General features: G+C 35.2%; 1 protein-coding gene across 11 annotated transcripts in view; it reads right to left on the reverse strand.

Annotated features, from left to right (window-relative positions):
* Positions 1-2455: 2455 nt before the first annotated feature.
* The window catches only part of LOC136766683 (multiple PDZ domain protein), a 56825-nt gene continuing 37659 nt past the window's right edge, over positions 2456-21621 (reverse strand). For 6 of the 11 annotated variants that reach the window (XM_066720388.1, XM_066720378.1, XM_066720382.1 and 3 more), the window contains 23 exons: positions 20141-20242; positions 19121-19198; positions 18372-18443; positions 16748-16934; positions 16137-16333; positions 15409-15500; positions 14464-14539; positions 13884-13964; positions 13314-13406; positions 12230-12304; positions 11762-11939; positions 10957-11102; positions 10270-10353; positions 9309-9502; positions 8500-8647; positions 8208-8294; positions 7571-7670; positions 7427-7467; positions 7164-7286; positions 6411-6515; positions 5875-5984; positions 5193-5316; positions 2456-4294 (listed from right to left, as the gene is read on the reverse strand). In XM_066720388.1, the coding sequence (XP_066576485.1) occupies positions 4148-4294; positions 5193-5316; positions 5875-5984; positions 6411-6515; positions 7164-7286; positions 7427-7467; positions 7571-7670; positions 8208-8294; positions 8500-8647; positions 9309-9502; positions 10270-10353; positions 10957-11102; positions 11762-11939; positions 12230-12304; positions 13314-13406; positions 13884-13964; positions 14464-14539; positions 15409-15500; positions 16137-16333; positions 16748-16934; positions 18372-18443; positions 19121-19198; positions 20141-20242 (2640 nt within the window). In that variant the 3' untranslated portion in view covers positions 2456-4147. The remainder of the gene's footprint in view (positions 4295-5192; positions 5317-5874; positions 5985-6410; positions 6516-7163; positions 7287-7426; positions 7468-7570; positions 7671-8207; positions 8295-8499; positions 8648-9308; positions 9503-10269; positions 10354-10956; positions 11103-11761; positions 11940-12229; positions 12305-13313; positions 13407-13883; positions 13965-14463; positions 14540-15408; positions 15501-16136; positions 16334-16747; positions 16935-18371; positions 18444-19120; positions 19199-20140; positions 20243-21621) is intronic. The other 5 variants (XM_066720381.1, XM_066720380.1, XM_066720384.1 and 2 more) reach the window with 5 other exon arrangements.

Consider the following 21621-nt stretch of genomic DNA (forward strand, 5'->3'; position numbering starts at 1 on the left):
GTAGCGATGGGATACACTTAATGTTTTTAAGGCAATGCAGACTAAATGTGTATAACCTTTAAAGGCCACACTGAGTCTGGTTGCATGATAACGTGTTCAGTAGTTCTCTTTGGATTCCAAAAAATTGCAAGGAAAAGCATTTGAAATCCTGTCAAATATTATGTTATAAAATATGTATATATACTGTATGTTTGAAATGTAAAAATACTGAACACTGCACTTTCCCCAACTTTAACGCTTTCCCTAAGCTATGGTGGTTGGACAGCTAAGCTGATTACCAACATAAACACCAGTGAAGGCACAAAAGGAAAGGTAGATCTTGGAGTCAGTGTGTACCAAAAATAAATCGTTTTCATGATACTAAGAGCCCTAACGGTGAAACCAGCGGCCTTTCATATTGTTGGTCACGTCAAACACCTGTCTCCCCTTAGTGGTTCCCTCCGTATGCATAGGAAAGCTGTGAGCTGACATTCCTCACAATCTGTAGTCCTGGCAGTGAGGAAGTGGACGATGCAGGCTGGAATGTAGCGCCCCTCTATCACATGAACTGGGCCCTGTTACAACATACATACAGAAAATGAAACAGAGATACAGACACACTTTAAAAATATATCTATACTTTAATCTTTATCAATTTATGAATCTACTGCAGGACAGAGGCCTCATCCACAGAGGTCTGTCTTATCGTCATCAACCTTGCTGCGGCAAACTTGTTTTTATCCTGCTGTCCTACCACATATCTGATTCTTTGGGGGGTTTTCTTTTGGGAATATATTCCATAGTCCAAATAACAATCCCTTGTACCCCCTCTGTGCCCAGACCATTGCCATTTTAGCTTCTTTACATGTCTGTATCTATACAATGTTTTCTAGCCGAAACATGTTACAGCTTGGATCCCACAAGATGGGTCCAGTTTAATTCCATTCCTCCAACAGCCCAACTACCATTTTTTTGACAGTTGATGAAAGTGGGCTGGAGGCTTGTATGGTTCAACATCAAACAGTATTTTGTGTTATCTAGACTATTTAATGTCTATATAAACACACATAGGTACACCGATATGCATATCCTATTTTACAAGCTCTAACCTACACATTACAAATGATGCTGGAGTATCCTGATGGACAGGTTTGTAATATAAACAGTCTTTTTTAAGAGTGGCCTTTCATATCTGAAAAAAAAACCTTGAAATATGAACATCCTATCAGTAGGATTTATCCTTATTTAGTTGTGTATTAAATTAGAATAAATATATTTATGCACATACATTAATTCATCTCAGTTTGTATGCAATTAATGGTATGCATTTCTGTTATGTACAAATTGATCTTTTTAGTTTTTGTGTGGTCTGTGGGCAAGCTGTGGCAAGTCACAATTTGCAACCCAATGAACTTGTGAAGAACATAAAACCACTGTGACGATTGCAGAGAGGAAATGATACGATAACACAAAATAGCTAATGGTTCTTTTTAATGCATTTTGTAGAAGTAAAGTAGTAATTAACTTCATATCTACTAGGAGTTCAGGTGACAGGTCTGTGCATGCTAATAAAATGATATGTCAATTCTGTTTTTATGTATGGAGAAATCTGCCTCCCTGCAATAGGATAAGTTAATTAAAGTCTGGTTAAAGTGGTCTCTGAAGTGAGCTTTACTTGCTTTTCAGGTTATTCTGTGGACCTCTTTAGTTATTTATTACAGTGTCTGGTCTCTACTGTTCTCTCTGAACTAGTTCTGTCAGATATTACATGTATTTACTTATTATACATTAATTTCCATTTTCTTTGTCATATAAATAAGTGAAACTACAAAATCACTCATTCCACCCGACTTCAAATCCGTTCACCTAGAATTAAATTACCAGGATACTTAATATTTTTATCCCTTAAGGAATAAGTTTCTTAACAGTTTTTGTTTCTTTATCTTGGTACTGCTGCTTTTGCTAAATATAGTATAGTATAGGATACTCATCAAACATATTAATTTGGATACATACATCGTCTTTGTTTTTAATAACTTGGACACTTTGCAGAACGTAGATACAAGCCCTGCAGGCCTGTGAAATGTATAATACACCAGTTGCATATTAATGGTTTACTTAGAAGGGAAAGGATTGTTCTTTGAAGCTGGCATTAAATCTGTTTTAACACAGTCATTGACTCCTGTGTAGTCTGGCATTCCAGCAATGCCATAAAATTCCAATTATAAAGCAGTCAATTTAACCACTGCAGTAATGGCATGACATGTCTGTAGCTGGCACGCCAAGTGTTTTTCTTAAATATCACACAGTCCATTAGTTTCTGTTTGTTTAACCTTTAAACCACTGAAACTTAGTTGGTCTGGAAATGTATTTATTTTGCTCAGAGAAGAAATTCCTATTTTCCATAATGCCTATTATCCCAGGCCTTCTGTTTTTCTTTGCTATCCATATAATTGAACTTGAGAACCAACATCAGTCACTGGAAGGTCACTTTCATTTATTCAGTTGGAGAGAAATGACAGGATCATTAATTAACGATACTGAAAAAGATACTTACATTGAGGAAAGGAGAAAAGGAAAACACATATTTGAAATACACATATGAAAAATTATAATACTACCACCAGCCATATAATGTTTTAAAAGCATTACACATTAGGGGGAGCATCGCACCTTAATATTATACATTAACAACTTTTCTCCAACTGAGAAAACGGATGAAAACAAGACGTACCGCAGAACAACAGGTCACTGGAACATGCATCGGCACTAGCATACACCTTACTAGTAATCTATCTTAAACTACTATCCTTCTTTTAACTCTTCCCTGAGTGCTATGCCTTTTCATTATTCTTTCAACATACTTCACCAATTCGTCTCCATAATGTCCACTCTGATACAATATGTTTATTAATCTTATAGTAAGTGATTTATTTGATTAGTCATCATACAGCTGAAATTCGTGTATCAATACTAAAAACTGGTTCTAACAGAATAACAAACGCCACGGAAAACAAGACACCTCGGCGTATCACAATTGTTCTATGAACAGCAAAAGTTACACATTGTTTTTCATGAACTCAACAGCAATAAGACAATGTTATAGAGGTTTAATGTATTTTGGGGAATTTACAAACATCGTAGTATTTATTAGCAGTTTTTCGTGATCCCTCACATTTCCACTAATCAGAAATTAATTACAGCATCATAACATTCCTGCATGTTAGTGGTACCCTATCTAACAGAGCTGCTAGATAATTAGTTTAAAAATATATATACATTCAGCCAATATATATATATATATTGTTTTCTACACAAAAACAAAACAACCATGAATCCAGCAATGGGGTCCATAGACACTCATTCAACATTAAAAACCTTATGGTAAGTAGTGCACCCCTCATTTGCCAATTATTTAGAAATGTCATATGCTGTTTCTAGAATTTTAAGATAGTATTAGTAAATATATTGAGCATTTGGAATAAACACTGACACCGTCTATTTGTCACCTGGGCCCCTGTTACATAAAGATGAAAAAAATCTTAAAATAATACCTTCTGCAACAATACATGCTGTTTGTCTTTTGACAATACTCTCAGGGACACTAAATTGAGACCACATAACTATTGTGTATGTCAGAAGAAGGTAGCATCAAATGGGACCCTAACAAAATTGAAATTGAGCGTTTATCATTCAGAGTGTGTCTGCAATCGATGGAGAAAAGATTTTTCAATATTGTACATGCTTTAGAGATAAAAGTATAGAACACACTCAAGTGCAGCAGGTGCACTTAATAAAAAAATGAAAGCATGATTGTCTATAAAGAGTTAAACAAATGGGCTTTGAGGACTTTCAAATAATTGCATAAAATGTATGCATGAATTTAAAACATGATCTTCACTGAGGGTTGTTCTTTTTGTGGGCACTCCTCGGATTACTATGATCAGTGAGTGTCTTTATAGCTAAGCAACCTGTTATGCTTAAGAAACATTCTCCTCACTGCCATCATCTGTGGGCTTCATAAAAGTAAACAACATTTTGTACCCATTTGTGAACGCATTGTATGGAAGGTTTCTGGGTTACAGCAAGGTCACATAAAATAATCACAGTGCTCATTGCTACAATTGCAGAAAAACAAAAGTATTAAACTAATCCAGTGAATTAACATTTATGAAAGTACAGTGAGAGTCACGGTGCCTTTCGTCCTTTTCAAAATAGCCACTGCCTCTTCATGGGTGACTCCTTCCAGACTCTGTCCATTCACAGCTATAATCTGGTCTCCACGCTTCAGACGGCCATCTTCAGAAGCTGCCCCCTGCAAGAACATGGTGACCAGTGAGGATGAGTTCATCCCTGTCAAACACTATATGGTCAAAATGCATAAAACTCTCCCTCTTTTTCGTGTACTCTCTCTCTTTCGGTATTTGTTTAGAAAATTAAATGAATATTGCACATAAATAAATTCATAAAATGAATAATGAAGTACATTCAACTTGGATAATCAATGTTTTCAAGAACATTGTATGTATACACAGGGCGTCACTAGACTATGGGCCGGATTAAATCAAAACTTTGACCCACCTGCTAATAGCAAACTACAAACCTGTACATCATAGCGATAATATTTATGATTAGAAGAAAGTGGCATCTCACTAAAAATGCAGCCGCAACTGAGTAGAGTTCTGTAGTTTTCTATTGGCGGGTGGGTCAATGTTTTGATTTAATCCGGCCCCATATTTAGGAGGGCTTCAGCCACCCCTTGTATTTTCTGTCAGCCCCCCTAAAAATAATACAACAATAGAATCCAAGAATGAAGAAGTAATTCCACAAAACACTGTCAATGGAAACTCTGACAATGGAAAAAACACCGTCAGCACCATCCGCCCCCCCCAGGCCCCCCACTCTTACACCACAAAACAACACTGTCAGCAGCACCCCTCCCACCGGTCCTGGACACCGTTTTGAAGCCCCCCTAAAGCTTGTAGTCTAGAAACGCCCCTGCAAACAGACACTAAAAGCATAATCAGTCTTCACAACTACTACATACTTTCCCTGGCTGGTCGCGCTGGTTCATCGCTGGCTGTCATTTAACACAGTGCAAATAAAGCCTTTCTTGAAGGAAGCCAGGCCAGGTTGCATTCCACAATATTCCACTGTCGACAGATGGATTGCGTGATTTCAGCTTTAATAGCATTCATTCGCTCTTCTCATACCTTGACAAACACCGTCTTAACATAAATGGGGAGGTCTCCGTGTGGGCTGCCAAATCCTCCAACAATGCTGAAGCCCAGACCGTCAGGCCCTCTGTCAAGTGTAATAGTCTTGTATTGAGGAGGCCTAAAATAAGAAACGGACTTATTTTAACAGACTTAACTCACAAACTATTGAAGAATATATCGTTATTAAACTGTAATTAATGATGATGTAATTTATTATCAAGTCTGCTGGAAAACAGTCAGATAAAGGAAATGAACAACCCTTACTACATGTCTCTGTTCAAACCCATACACTTTTTAAACTACTTTTCCAATTCTTGAATAATTCCATACCAAAAATATTATAAATTTCATTTTATTGAGTTTGAGAATTCATTTGAGAGTTACAGGACCATTTCCAAAGGTTTTGCCCAAGTAAATAAAATGCATCTAAATTATGAAACAGTTTAAATGACCTATGAGGTCTGTTTCTCTCTTCTATACCTCTATTGTCTTTCCCTGGAAAGGCATAGTTAATCGCTTGGAATTTGTAGCTAAAAATATGTTTTTAAACTGACCATCACAATTAACATTCAGACAAGTGCAGGGAACACAAACAAACAAAAAACTACGGTGATGATTACAACCAAAGTTCTGCTTGCTGGGTAAAGCTGAGTCAAAGGTGTTTTTTGGGTCATACCCGAGGTCATCGTGAAAAATACTGCTTGCTGTCAGCCCTGACAGTGATAGGCTGGCGGCCGCGTTGTCTTGAAAAGGACCGGTCACGCTTGCATCACCTCCTGCAATCACCTGAGAACACATACAAAATCTACCATGTATGCTGTGTTTTATTACTGATTCATCAAAGCCCTTTACATCCAAACTGTCTTGTCAAGCATTGTAAAGACAGTAGAGCTCTCAATCTTCTATAAAACATTTCTATTATGGACCCATGTTTCGTTGGGCTGTCCAGACCTTATTATGGGACTGCTCTTGCAGTAGTAGTAATAGAAGCAGATTGTGTGTTTACCTTGTGGAAATGTCTTTAGCAATGTTAAAAACTGTGTATCACTTGATAATCTCTGAAAAATGACTTAACAAAATATTACTATATCAGGCTTAAAAAAGATATCTATAAAAATGTTTTTTCATGATCATGCATATACTGGGTTTTACAGTGCATACTATTTTACTTTATCTTCACTGTGATCACTAAACACAAAAAAGGCAACTTACCTGTAACTCAATTGTCCCTGAGGCATTTTTTAACAAGGTGACAGCCTGGGAGTGGCTCATGTCCTCAGTAGATGTCCCACAAATGCTCACAATACGATCTCCAATCTGGAGAACAAAATGCATAAAGTCCTGAATTAATAACACAAACCCCCCTGGTATTCTGTGAAATAAAACAGTGTGTTATATCACAATGATGTTCTGAAGCACTAAGTAATAGAACATCAAATATAATGTTTTTACAGTTGAACAATATTTTCACACATTTCTCTTTAATGAAAAATTAAGACGAATAAATCATTGTTGTGGTGGAGAGTGGGAGTGGGGAACTGCTGGTTGTTATAGTTAAAACTGATTAACAATCAAACTGATATTATTAAAATATTACATAATGCCTTTTTTTCTTACAATTATATTAAAAACAAATAGCTTTCGTTTGTGATAAAATAATTTAAAAAAATGTTTTAATGCTTATATACCTTATTATTTTAAACAATGTACTGAAATCTTTATATGAAAATACATATCGTTTTAGTTATTAGTTAAATAGTAATATAATTTATATCTTAGTTGACACCCTTTGACAGTCAAAGCAAAGTAGAATGTAAATGCAATATATAAGTGGAAAATAAATCTGCAACCAGCTGTGGGGTTTTCAAATGTCATTCAATACATTGATTGTAAACTTCTTGTGTTTTGTTTTTTTCAGTGCTAATAATTAAAAATGGAAGCCTAAACTCTCGTTAGCAAACCTACTTTTAGTTTCTGAGTCTGTGCTGCCAGTCCAGTGGGGTGCATCATGGCAATAAATATTGGGACATCTCCAAGAGGGCTTCCTACTCCACCAGCAATACTGATTCCCAGAGAGTCTGCAGGCTCCTGTTAAAACAAAACAGCACAGTGACCTTTGACCTTAATATGGCTCCAATTCTCATTCTACAATCTATCCAGAGGCAGTGCAATTATGCAAATAAAACATTACCACACATATATATGTTAAATATTAAAGAAAGAAATACCTTTGTAAACTCAACTGTTCTGAGCTCTTGAAAGTCGGATACTGTACAGGCAAAAGAAAAGAAAAGGAATTGTGTTACTTATCCTGAAATCCCAGTATTGATTTAGGAATATTTAAGAAGTACTGACCACAATCAATCACTTACAATCATGGCTTTTCCGTCTACTTTCAATGTCATCCCCCAAGACACAACCAGACCCAGACAAAGTGAACGATTCTGCTCCAGAGCTCCCTGTTTCACTGACCTGCACATTAGGAATCAAGTTATAAAAAAAAAAGTAAGTACCCCATTAAAACAAGTAATATTAATTACTTAAGTATGTTTAATTTGTACTGTTCTCATTTGATGTGTAGGACATTGGATGATGTTGCCTACAGAATTTTTTCTGCAGAATGTTTTACCATGGGTTCTCAGTTTAACAGAAAAAAATACTTTAAAATGTCTGTTCTACTAATCCACAAAACAGTCACAGAATGCTAATAGTAGCACAAGAGGAGAATTTCAAATACCAAACTGCTAATACAAGTATAAACTATCAAGTAATACCCAGGACAGGATTAAATCAGTTATCACACAACCATATCCTTTATATAAAAAAGCTATCGTCATGGTGTAATAACTCTTGATTTAATGCAGCTTCTACTGTGAATGGTGCAGCTCGAACATTCACTGCAAATATATTGAGGGTCCGACACTCAATCTGAATGTTTCCAGCAGTGCATGTAATTTGCTGCTTTAGATGCTTGAGAATAGCCTACAGTAAGCAAATGGGACACCGTACCTGGCTGCTGTGTGATAATCGCCTCTCTGAATGAAAAGGTCCAGCTTTAAACCTGCCAAGTTCTAGATTTATTGGTCCAATGCAACACTGAGACGGGAAAGGGAAAACTCAAATAAGGCATTCATTACTTAAAAAACACTTTAGCAGGACAATGTGCACTGTGTATGCCCTAACAGTACAATCAAACGTGAGATAAACGGTTTCATTACTAGTACAACTTTTCTTTAAACAAAAAAAAACTCAATACAGTATTGTGAGTTGTTTCTTATGAGGTATTTTTATTTTTATAGACCTTTAATAAAGCAGCGACAGATTCTTGTGTTGCCGAGCGAACATCTTCCCCATTCACAGACAGAAGCTGGTCTCCTTGCATGAGTCTACCATCTGTGTCCGCTATCCCTCCTCTCACGATATCTGACACAAAGACCCCAGTGTCATTCCTTGGAAAAGAGAAATGAGACAGCTGTTGCACACATGTTTTTCACTGTATTCAGTCAATAAACACAAATATTTGTGTTTTAGACATTGAATCATTTAACTCAAAGTTTCTATCAAATCAATTTACACAATTCTTTCGTGTAAAGCAGAAAAATCTTGAGTCTGAGTCCACATATGCAGTAATCATTAGTTGGCCATTCTTAACCTTCATTAGCCAAGAAATAAATGTATTTTCAGTTCATAAGGTATAGGTTACTCATTGTACTTGAAACAGTTTAATAAATGCATCATACTTTATATAAACAATCTACTGAAGTAGTCATTATTTTTAAGTAGAAACATTCCAACACATTCCTCAGGTTGAAATTTCAAGAACATGCAATTGATTCAGAATACCCTCAGATCAGATGACCCATAGATGAGTGTGGCCTGAAGAGGTCAAACGCTTGACCTCCCTTAGCTCGTAGAATAAACACTTGTTTAATGGGCTTAGGTCAACAATAGCTTAGCCCCTCAGCTGTTTCCCTCTGACCTGGGAAAGCAACACTCTCAGACCTGCATAAGGCTTGACGGTTGGGCCACTGCTGAACTCTGTATCCTTGCAGGGTCACGTAGGGGCTACATTTTAACAATGACATTAGACACCTCATTATAATGGTGTACCTTTTTCCAACAATACTGAGGCCTAATCCTTCTCCAGGCTTCTTTTGTAGCTCCACAAAGAACACATCCCACATGTCTTCCTCCTTGTACTGGGCCTCATCCCTGTATACTGTCAGACGCACTCTTTGGGGAGTTTGTCTCAAGACATTGATTGCCTCATCGTGAGTGGCAATTCTTAAGTCAATTCCATTAACCTGCAGAGGAAGCATAGACTTTTTAATTTTCCTAACAGATAAATGCAATTAGAATGATTGCACAAGGTTACATTTTTTAGAAAGTAATTTTTGCTGTAAATTGGTTGAGAAATTCAAAGAATGATCCACTAAGTGTTACTCTACTTCACAAAAAGCTTTGAATACAATCGTATTTCTTCAACCTGCGAGTGTGTGTTGCTTGTATGGAAATGCAGTGTGGACAAGACACTACATCCCCCAGAAGCCTTTCCTCAGTCAGGTGATAACAAAAAGTAGGAAGTCATAAATTTCCTGGTTGAAGGATTTCGTTTTGGATTGTTGGCTGTATTTGTTTGTGTGTTTTGTTCTGCACAGCAGCTTAGCTGCCCAGCTTAACTAGAAAGGGATTCTCCTAATAGTATAGTTAGACTCAAAGAGGAGTCCGGTGATGTACTGTTTTTCTTTCATTTTAATTAAATTGTACCCACTGTATACAGAGAAATCACCTCACACTGTGTCCACCCCACATGTTGTCAGACTTGAGACTCAGTTAGGGGTAATTCAGTCAAGACTAAGGTGTATGGGCAGAACCATTGAATAAAGAACCCTGGACAAGGGTGTCTACTAATAAATAAATAATATTAATAATAATAAACAACCATGATTAACCAGTGACATTTTGTATTTACAATCATGATAACTCCATTCTCAGTCACTAAGTTTAAAAAATAAAATCAGATCAGATGTTATTACATAAGGCTGCCCAGAGTAAACAAGCTTTATTGTACCTCTAATATCTGATCACCAGCCCAGAGTCTTCCATCTTTGGATGCTGCTCCTTCTTCATACACTTCATGAATGATGATGGCTCCCTGGAAAAAAATATTTGTTTAAATCTGACTAGAACATAACAAGCTTAGTTAAAAGGCTATGTGTTTGATCCAATTCAGATCTGGCTATTGTCATATTGTTCAAGAAGACATACTTTTTAGGGCCATGTCAGCAGACAAAGCATAAAGCCGTACGAAACAAACACGGCGTAGCTATAGCAGCAGCACTTGGTTTTATTCTTAAACCAAATCTATAAAGCAGTCAACAATAACACTGTAAAAGGTATATATATATATATATATATATATATATATATATATATATATATAACTATAAAGTTAAATTCCATTTTCTATTTTATAAACACTAACAGTTTGCCATATTTCATTTTTATCATAGTACTATTATATTACATTTAGAATACATATTTATTACACAAACAAAATTGAAAATATTTTGAATTTTATAAGCATGTTAGCTACAATTCATATTGTGAAATTCAAAGAGCAAATTAGATACATACATTTAAATAAGAAAAATATATGTAATACTATATACTATACTGTTACTGAGTTTATATTTGATTTTATTTGATTTGTTGATTGCTTATTTTTAGAATGCATTTGGCCATTCTGAGATCTAACCAAGAGTGTGTCAGATCCTCCCACAATGCTCAGCCCAAGCCCAGTCCGTCCCTTGGAGATGTCAATAGTGGTCTCACACCCAGGTATGATGGGGCAGGTGATGGGGTCTGATGCCATAGTCACTGGAGTAGATGATCTACTTGAAGCTGAAAGAAAAACAAATTGTTACATTTTATATATAGCCATTTTTTTATCATTGTGAGTTTAATGCCATTACATTCGTTACAATGTCTGTGTTACATATTTTCATGAAAACAAAGTGAAAAACACACACAGTTATACTGAGACAAATTCAATTGAACATTACTGGCTGCTAAGGCAGTGCTGTAATATAAACAATGTGTTAGAGCTTCTCGTATTGGATTTTCATTTGATAAGATTCTACTTTCCTTTAATCAGGATTTTCATGTGTTTTAACAGAACCTCCAATGCAATGCTTAGTTAATTATCCCACACTGAAAACTGAGGTATGTGAACTTATGCCCTCTATTGCAGCTAGTTTATCCAAGGAGAAACAAAACATAAGCACCTGTTTCTTCTGCATTGGCTGATTTCAATAGGAATACAATTAACACGATTTGTTTCATTTAGTAAATTATGTACAATTATATTAACATATAGTGCATATCAAACATAAAAATATATATTAATATAATTGTTAGTATTAGAAGTATAACAGAGGAAGAACATGCATTTAGTTAATATTAGTACATTTTAAACAACAGTTTAATAGTCCTATAGAGGGTTGAGATTCAGTAGACCGGGCTGTTTTGCAGTATACATATAAGCAACAAATCTTGCTTACTTTTAAATGGCTCTGTATCTGGGGCCCCAACAGTAATGGATGTTGATGTGGTGGGATTGGCTATCTTTACATCACAGACACTCTCTGGGAGATTTGCACAGGATATATGAGATAGCAGATCTTCTGAGCAAACTGTCAGCTTCACAGTACTCTTTGCCTTTTTAAGCAAATTAATAACCTAAAATAAGAACAAAATGTTACATGTCGTAAATAATATAGATTCAAAATAAATATTTATAACTGCCAATGCAGTTGATTTCTAGTAATAGAACAACCAAACGTTGAAGTTTAAGCAGTAAATAAAATCATAACACTTGCTATCAACACATCTCACACATTAATTTAGGCTGCTGTTAACTGATTTGATCAAGACTCTCAGGCTTTGTTGGACAAGGTAAAAGATAAATTATAAATTCAATATTTTTATACAGACAATGTGTTTGTTTTTTTAAACAATACTGATCTAACCTTCTCCACTTGACATCCCACAACACTTTCATCATCCACTGCCAAGATTTTGTCTCCAACTTTAATTTTGCCATCCTACCAAAGATAAAAATAGATTAATTGTAGTTTTATTTGGCTCAGCCGTTTTGCTATATTAGACTCTTTATTACAACATTCCTACAGTCTATCATGAAGCTGGATTTTAAATATATCAATACATTCTTAATCAATCCTTGAGTTACACATTGCATTAAGCTTTTTATATTAGCAAGATAGCTTTCACTTCTTTCAGGTGACCCTATGTGTGCTTATCACTCAATATTCTTTCTCAGTATTTGTTGGCTCAAATAAAGATTTAACCTGAACCTTCCAGCCTTTCCATGAAAAGCCTTCAAGTTTCTGAGGAATACCAACATCATTCAAGCTAATGGAAACATAGGGTGGATATGTTAATGGTCCAAACATTATTTCTCATTCTGTTTCTGAAAACATACTTTCCATGTTTAGAATAAACTATACACTCCAGTTGTGATTTTCCTCCTCCATTGCCAACTTTGTTGCACCTATGTTTCCCTAAATGTTTGACAAATATAACTGAAGGGGGATGTCTGCATTAAATGTGTATTAAATATTTCATGACTGGAAACTTATACAGAGATGATTCTGTACTTCATCACACTTTATATCCTCTAGGTTGTCTGGATGAGGAACAGTGGACTTTATGCTTTTATAAATGACACCCTCCCTCATCACGTTTGTAGTGCTAACACATAAGGGAGTGAAATGATTCCATTAACACATGGAAATAAAATTTGAGTTTTCAAGTTGCTGCATTAATACTCCTGTGAGCAAAGGATTCGAACTGAGCTTCTGCATTGTCACTTATTTTTAGCCAGGAACAGCATCCTCCTGAGCTCTGCTAATAGATGCGAACAAGCACCTTCACTTAACATTAATTTAATACGCCAATGAATCTGGGATGGTCTTTTTAGTCTTAATGAAAAAAAATACTAGTGGGCTACAAGGAGGGAGTGTATTTAAGGACACTGACACTATGTGGCTAGGCTGAATGTGCATATTATTTCCTAAAAAGGTATATATTTACCTGTCCTGCTGCACCATGCTCGGTTAAACTCTTAATCACCACACCGCCCTTGGTATCCTCCTCACTGATGGCAATACCCAGACCCCCTTGGTCCTGTTTTAGTGAAGTAAGACAATAATTAAAGTGTTATTCACAATATTATACAGATTATATATCTACAGGCCATGACATGCTGGTCATTATATGGGAGCAGACAGGTATCAATCCCTGGATGTTGGACCAACCACCACTCTTCAATTAACTAAAACAGCAGCCTATCTTTGAGAAAGCATGGGATAATAAAGTCACCCTGGAGAGTTAAACGTTTTGTTTATACAATTAAACCTATCTATTCTTATGATCTTAAGATGATTCAAAATTATGGTGTTTACTTCTGCTGAAGTAAAAATCAAACACAGCTTCTTCACTTGAAAATATTCAAGTCACAGATTCTCTCTCCATGCGGGCCTTTTGGGTATAGGCCTAGATAATGTCTCTTCCTCCAACTACTACTATTACTACTGCTACCCTTACTACTAATAATAATAATTACAATTAATCTTAAATTTTGTTGAATATCTTACAACTTACCTTTGGCAGTACTATGTGTTGGATATATTTGAACATATCCACATCTATCGCCGAAGGTGATACAGCAGCACACATGTCCAACTAAATAAACAAACATAAGTTATTTTTACCTCAAAACTGGTTGAAGAAAAAACAAGCATTGTTACTTTACAATCAGTGAGATCATTTTCAGCTCCTGTCTGAAGATTGTGTAAAAGGCAGTCAAATCACCTACAATAGACTGCTAGTACTCTTCTATGGCAGCCATTCAACTTCCTCATTGAGAGGTGCTCCCTTTAACTGTTAAAAAACTGTTAAAAGTTAAGTGTTCAAACTGTCAAGGCCATGCCCTGCTTTACAGCGAAGCATTCTGGGACTCTAGTAGCATGAAAACAGAATGGAAATGACTGAAACCTTCATTAACATTTAGTGTTTTTCAAAAGGAAAATGCAAACATAACTGTCACTGTATTAAGGTTTAAATCAGTGTTCATCCCATCCTTCTCAGAAATATTCAGCATGTCTTTATGAAATAATGTACAGTTGTTTGAGAGAAAGGTGATATTAATTTACTTTGCAATGCACTGCTATGTGAGAGTTACCTCAGTCTGTGATTCTAGCATGTCTCCACTTTCTTTCACTGGACCCACAGCCATCTGGTCCAGGGCGTCTGTGTTCCTGTGTGTGGCATTTTGGTTTATATTTTCAAACACTGAGTTGTGAATACAACTGCATTTTGAGAAACACTTTAAAATTAACAGTGTCACAGATCACCAGGCACAACGAAAACTATACAAAGAAATGTCTCACATGTTTGTGTCTGATTTAGATTGCATTAACTATAATATATTTATTATTATTTATTTATGACAGCAGAGAAAAGGAAGAGTTTCTCAAGTTAATATAGTGTCCAGCACAGTAATAAAAAAAAAAAATTAAACCCCTTAATAGAGAGTATCTACTTTTCATGTATTATTATTATTATTATTATTATTATTATTATTATTATTCATAATATTATCAATATTAATAGTAAAATTACTTCTGCTACTGATAATAATAAAACAAAAATATTAGATTAAATTAATGTTATGTGAATTTCAATTGGTCAATGTAATTTCTATCTTTATTTTTTAATTATACATTTATAATACATTTTTCTGAAGTTTATAGCAGTGATAAGCAATTCCAGTCCTCATGGGCTTCAAGGGTTTCTGGTTTTCATTCCACCTCAGGTCTTAATTACTTAATTTAAATAATTAATAGGATAAGAAGTAAAGCAGTTGCAGTTGCTAATTGAAAGACACCTCTCAAACCTTTATGAACCCAGCCCCAGAAGATGGGAATTGTCCACCCCCTGGTTATAGTGAATGGTAAGAGTGTCCTCTACTGGACAAAAGTGGAAATACAAAATGATAGTGATAAGTCTTAAAGTAAATTATGTATAGTGATCTTAGCATCATTTACTTAAACCATTAAGTATTACTAGGCTCCTGCAATGTTATTATGCAGATTAAACAGTCACATGTCCAGTTGAGTGTTCTCACCTGATGAAAATGATTTTCACTTTAGAGGGGGCACTTTTGATAATGGAGGAAGCATTCTGATGACTACGGCCATACAAAATCTGGCCATTTATCTGTAATCATGAAAAAAAGGTCTTAGGTTTTAATACTTGATCTAAGTGTTAGTAAGACATGCATTTTTGATTGCAAAGTGGGCTATCTGAACATGATTGCAAGTGAAAAGTTGATTAATTAGGCATATTTTCCAAATTACAATAAAACTGTAATAAACCAAGAAAATTATATAATTAAGTTAGGCTGAGTTGTCCTGTACTTTAATATATTTTATGTGAAGTTAAATGCACTTTAAATATTTCCAATTCATTGTTTCTTTAATTTAACTCGAAGGTACACATTGTATAATGTATAAACAGTGGTTTTCAAACCGGTCCAGGAGTACCCCCTGCCCTGCTGGTTTTTGTTCCACCCGAGGTCCCCAGATCACTTCCACTACTCTTGGATTATCTGTACTGACCACCTGCCTGTTTGTAAACTATGACTCTTGGACTCCCTCTTGTAGCTTTGCCATTTTCTATCCTTTACCATCTACTTTATATTTTGCACCGCGCTTGGGTCTGAGACCCTTTTGCTTTGAAGGGCTTCTGTCTAGGACCTTGACTGTTACAGTTAGAAGAGACACAAGGAAACGGATTATAATGAAGGGATGCGGTGGGGAACCAGAGAGAGGCAGCATTAGAAAAGCTACTGACTTCTAGTAATTCGTCTCCAACAATGATCCGTTTGTCCTTCCCAGCAGCACCGCACGGGTCAATTCCCACTACAAACACACTCATTCTGGAGCGGTCCTTGTTGCCAGCCAGGCTGAGACCCAGCCCAGTTTTCCCTTTCTCCAGCTCAATCATGTGTAACTCCCCTGGCAAGCTCCCATAGCGCTGTATGATCTTTTCTAAGGGGAAGACGTTAGAGCAGTCAGCAGCAATCATGCAGTTCCTTCGTTCTCCATCACTATAGCTACAAACACGTAATTTCAAGACACTACTTAGTCACGTGGTAAAATTGTGTACTTCATCCTGTACTGAGTTATTACAAAGAGCATTTCTCCTACCGGTATGATATTTTTATTCAAATAAAGCAATTTATGTATATAAAGTACATAATAGATTAAATATTATGAAACCAGGTTTACAATGTGTGGGATTAGTACTTTGTTTTTATCATTTTAGTACAAATATTCTGCACAAGCATAAATAAATAAGCAGTTCAGAGGGAAAGAAAATAACAAATGAGCTCAAGTTTGCGAGATAGTGTTGGGATATCTATGATCATGCCTGTTTTGTCAAAAACTACAGCAGGTACATACTCCAGCTATAGCCAAATTCATCCTCCTCCTCCTCTGGAGACTGTGGCAGCGAGGCAGGCCTCTCTGGGGGCTCTGGCAGTGCGTCCGTATCTGTCTCACCAGCGTAAGGCACCATTGGGAGAGGAGGCAGTGTGGGGACAGGAGGAGATGTCTTGCCTGTATCCATATCCAATCTGTTTGGTGGTGCCTGATGTGTTCATCACATAAAAAAGAAACAGAAAATAAAAACATGCAGAAAACAATATTTATATATCAAATGGAGCCCTCTTATGTAGGTTTTGTAGGAAAAGTTTTCAGATTGTTTTTAATGACAGAGAGAAAAGCATGCCTTAGAAAGGCACTATGGCCTTTAGGAACAACAGTTTCACACAGATTTAGTTGATTTATATATTTTTTCTTATTTTACTCTATATGATACCAGATAAAGCCATCTGTCTTTGACAGCATGTTTTAGACTCACACCTAATGTTGTTATATTTCACAACAATCCTTCAAAACAGTATTTTACACAAAGCAACATATTTTCTGAGACATTAACTGTTTTGATTAGAAAGGAACAAGTATTTAAAGTGATTCATGAATAGAATTAATGTAATTGTATGCATTTCTTGGTTTGTATCAATGACATTATAACCTGTTAATTAAAAAAAAAAAAAAAATACTACCCCGCCGGTGAATCTGGACTCTCACAACTAAGGGGTAATTGTTTAATTTAGAATAAAACTTACCTTGACACCCTAAGTAAAACACTGTTGTTTATGGTGAAATCAAGTTATAATGATGGTCAACTAGTATTTTTATCCTGTTAATTACAATCATGCTGAAAAAGTCTTATGATGACACATACAAATCCTCAGAATGATTTATTAACTTTTAATCTAGAGTACCATTTGCCTGTTTCATGGAAACATTCAGATGACATTGGATCAGGACACCTCCATTCTTGGTCTAAATTGCAGTTTAAAAAATAAGCGTACGAAACGAGATTTAAAAAATCTTTAACATTTGAAAATATCCTCAGTTTTGTAGCTGATAAAAGAAGTTGTGCTCATCCAAGGTCAATTATTTATACATATTTATTCTAATGACTGTATGGTGTCTAAGCAGACATTGGGCTGGCTTAAACAAAAACTGTGCCCTACCTGGAAATTACATATTACCCAATACAAAATGTGACCTACTCACAAACCACAAATCTCAAACCTGTACATTACATTTGTATTTAAAACAGTGGCTTCTAACAATAATACACAGTAGGATACAAATTTGAAACGTTTTAATATGATCTCAGCCTTAGTAATTAGGGGTCGATGTCAGGTTCTGGGTTTGAATGATCTGATTGCTAGGCAGGTGAAAGTTGTGATTTAAGCCAGGCCTTAGTCATTTAATTCCCCACAAAGTAGTGATATGATGTGTCATCTTCGAAAACTAAAAGAAATAGATGGGACAAACACTGGAGTCACATGTATGTATGTACTACATGTATGAATTATGTAGTTTATTCATACACTTATTCATTCACATCATAATACAAAAATATATATATTATTTTTTATTTTGTCTCAGGATGTGTGCACACATACATGGTAGGTGGTGCCACTACAACATACAAAGTCCCACAAACCTTAAACGGAGTAGGAGCAAAAGGGTTAGTTGGGGGGAGGCGAAGATAAAGTCTACTGTGACTCTCAGATCCCTACAGCAACAGAGAAAATATATAAGACACAGTGAAGCTGTGGCACAAGAAACATATTTTTCTTCCATTTTTTTGTAAAAAAAACCAACAAAACATGTTTTAAATTAGTTCAATATATACATTTGTGTTCATAATTATGGGACCACATGGACAATCTTAGTGAAATACAACATGGAAGAAAAAGTCTGCCTTAAATGTATACAGATAGGTTTATATTCTCAAAACCATTTTGAGAAGAGCGCTGTAAAATGAATGTAATTTTACTGCAAACATTTACCATAAACCACCCCCACTATTAGCCATTATAATTGCATATATACTCAAAGTATTTTGTCACTCATCTTTAGGAGTACACTGCCATTTCCTGTTGTCTGTTCAGTCATCTTCCAGAGAAGATTTGGTTGCAAGCTCTATTTTCAATATGCTTTCATGCACATCTCAAACCATTTCAGTTACATTAAGGTATGATGGGTGACAAGAATAGCAACCTAACCTCCACACCCAGTATTTTGTATTGATTAAAGTCATTTAGGATTAGTCTGGTAGTGTTTAATAGGCTCATTATCATTCTGAACAACACTTCACCCACAAGTCACATTCCTGAATACTGCAGCACTGTATTTCAGCAAGATTGCCCATGTTTAGCCATAATTGTATGTACAAACATATATACTAACCTTGCCTTTACTTTCACTTTTGGTAATTACATTTGACACAGGGGTTGGCTTATCTTCATTAGATTCTGCAGTAACCACCTGTTGTGTGCATATGATGACAAGGAAACCAATCAGAGAAACAAATACATACATTTAATGGAAGGTCTGAAATAAAGAAGTATACTATAGATAAAATACTTATTATTATGCTTTGGAGCTCTGATATTCCTGATTAACTATCTGTGTAACTATAGCACTTGTTCCTTTAAGAAGTTATTAAACACAAGTGTATATGTTTGTAAATGCTATATGCTGTATTTGTGAATAAGAGTTGAGCCTTATAAACAATTAAAATAATAATAATACAATAGGTACAATAAATACACAATATATTTTGATATCTTAAAAGTTATTCTGTATGAATAATGTAATGTAGTTTAGTTATGTATAGCTCTTTTCATAAATTTGTAATGGTTCATAAAAAATCGAATAATTTAAAACTAGCTGCAAAATGTATTAACCTTTGATGTAATACATGTTCATGCCAGCACACTGCACAAAAGTGTTGTTGTTGTTGTTGTTGTTGTTGTTATTATTATATTGCTTAGCAGACAACCTTATTGATTTAACACTGATTTAATAAATGATCATGCCAGCACACTTCACAAAAGTGTTGTTGTTGTTGTTGTTGTTTTTGTGGTTGTTGTTGTTGTTGTTGTTATATTTCTTAGTAGACACCCTTATCCAGGATGATGATTGTTACAATATATCACATAATTAACTATTATTATTATACATATTATTAATATTATCATCATCTATGTGTATCACAAACATGTTTTCTCCTCCTCTAATAAAAAGTATTAATTGGGAGCTGAGTTAGAGTAAAATTGTATTAAATTGCAGACATCAAGGTTAATGCTGAATACAAAGCAAAAAAACAACACTATGCTGAGTATTCAGATCAGAGGAATGCTAGTGCAATTCATGAATTTAACACAGACAGACTGAAACACATATTACAGGGGCACACGGTCTAACCTGGAACAGGGGAGGAGATTGAAAGGAGGCAGCGAATGGGTTAGTAGTGCTGAAGGCTGGCTCGGGGAGTGTGTTTGACTGCAGAAAAGGCAAGAGCGGCTTCTAAAAGCAACACAGGGTTACAATTTGAAAGGTTTTAGACAATTTACAGACAGCACAAACAGAACTAATTTAATTGTTGATCCAGGGAATCTTTTTGTATGTGTATTCTCAAATAATTATCCATGCATTTTCACAGAAATAAGCTTATGTGTTTCAGTAAAAGCATGCATGGGTATACTGTTTCAGTTAAGCTGATAAAATGCCATGCATTATATCGGTATTGACATCCTGAAATTCTGGGGAAATGTTTTACTTCCCTTCTCTGAAGTGGAAAGGAAAGTTTAATATATATATATTGACTAATAAATAAATACATATTATATATATATATATATATATATATATATATATATATATATTAGTCAATGTAGCATTTTGGTGCTCAACCTTTATTTACACTGTGTCTGACATACAAATTGATTTCCCCAGAACAAGTATAAATTGAATTGATCCAGCTGTTTACATACACACTGAAGTAGAATTGCCTGTATGCATGTAAATACTTACATTTTGAGCAGTTCTTTATAGGGTGAAAAGAATGTGATCTAATACAGAGTTGCTACTGAAGAAAGCATTACCTTACATGGCTGATGAAGTAAAGGATTTATAGCTGTGACAAATGTCCCTATGAGAGGAGATGATGAAGGGCTATAGAAAGATTCAGGCTGGTAAGAGGAAAAGAATGAGATGTATTGCAGGTTAGTGTAACTACAATAATGTGTCTGACAATGAAGTTAGTTAATGCAGGCATAGCGTGAAAGAAGTGTAGCCATGCACCTGAGGAATCATTTAGGTTCAGGAAGGAAAAGGAACAAAACAAAAAACATTTCATTAAATTCCAAAACAAACACACAATATTACTAACATTCTTGGCTGTATCATGCTGTCACCTTACTGGCAAATCGTATTAATTAAAAACAGTCATATTTGTGTGTAGATTTTTTTCCAACATCACATTTTTCAAATGTGGTAAGTTTAACTGATATTCAAAACAGCAATGTGAAGCAGCAGAGTATTATGGACATCTATTAAAATTATTATATGTAACAACTACAGTTTTACTGAAGAGTTTAGTTCATGCATTCTGGGTCATTACAATTTACCAAGTCAGCATGAAACTATTAAGACATTTCAAGAGCAATTTCAGCTAAATGTTGAGAAAACAAATGGAATACAAATTAGACTGTACTACTGATGTCACCAATGATAAAAAAATAAATCCATATCATTAACCTCCTTTCACAGCAAATCACAAACGGCAACAATGACAAAATAAAACAGGTGGATCAAATTCATTCATCTTAAGAGTCAGTGTAAGTTACAGACTGTGACGTCTGAGCAATACGTTATTTTCAATGGATATAAATATAAATATGTAA

This window comes from Amia ocellicauda, chromosome 13 (assembly GCF_036373705.1).
Source record: "Amia ocellicauda isolate fAmiCal2 chromosome 13, fAmiCal2.hap1, whole genome shotgun sequence".
Classification (NCBI taxonomy): domain Eukaryota; kingdom Metazoa; phylum Chordata; class Actinopteri; order Amiiformes; family Amiidae; genus Amia; species Amia ocellicauda.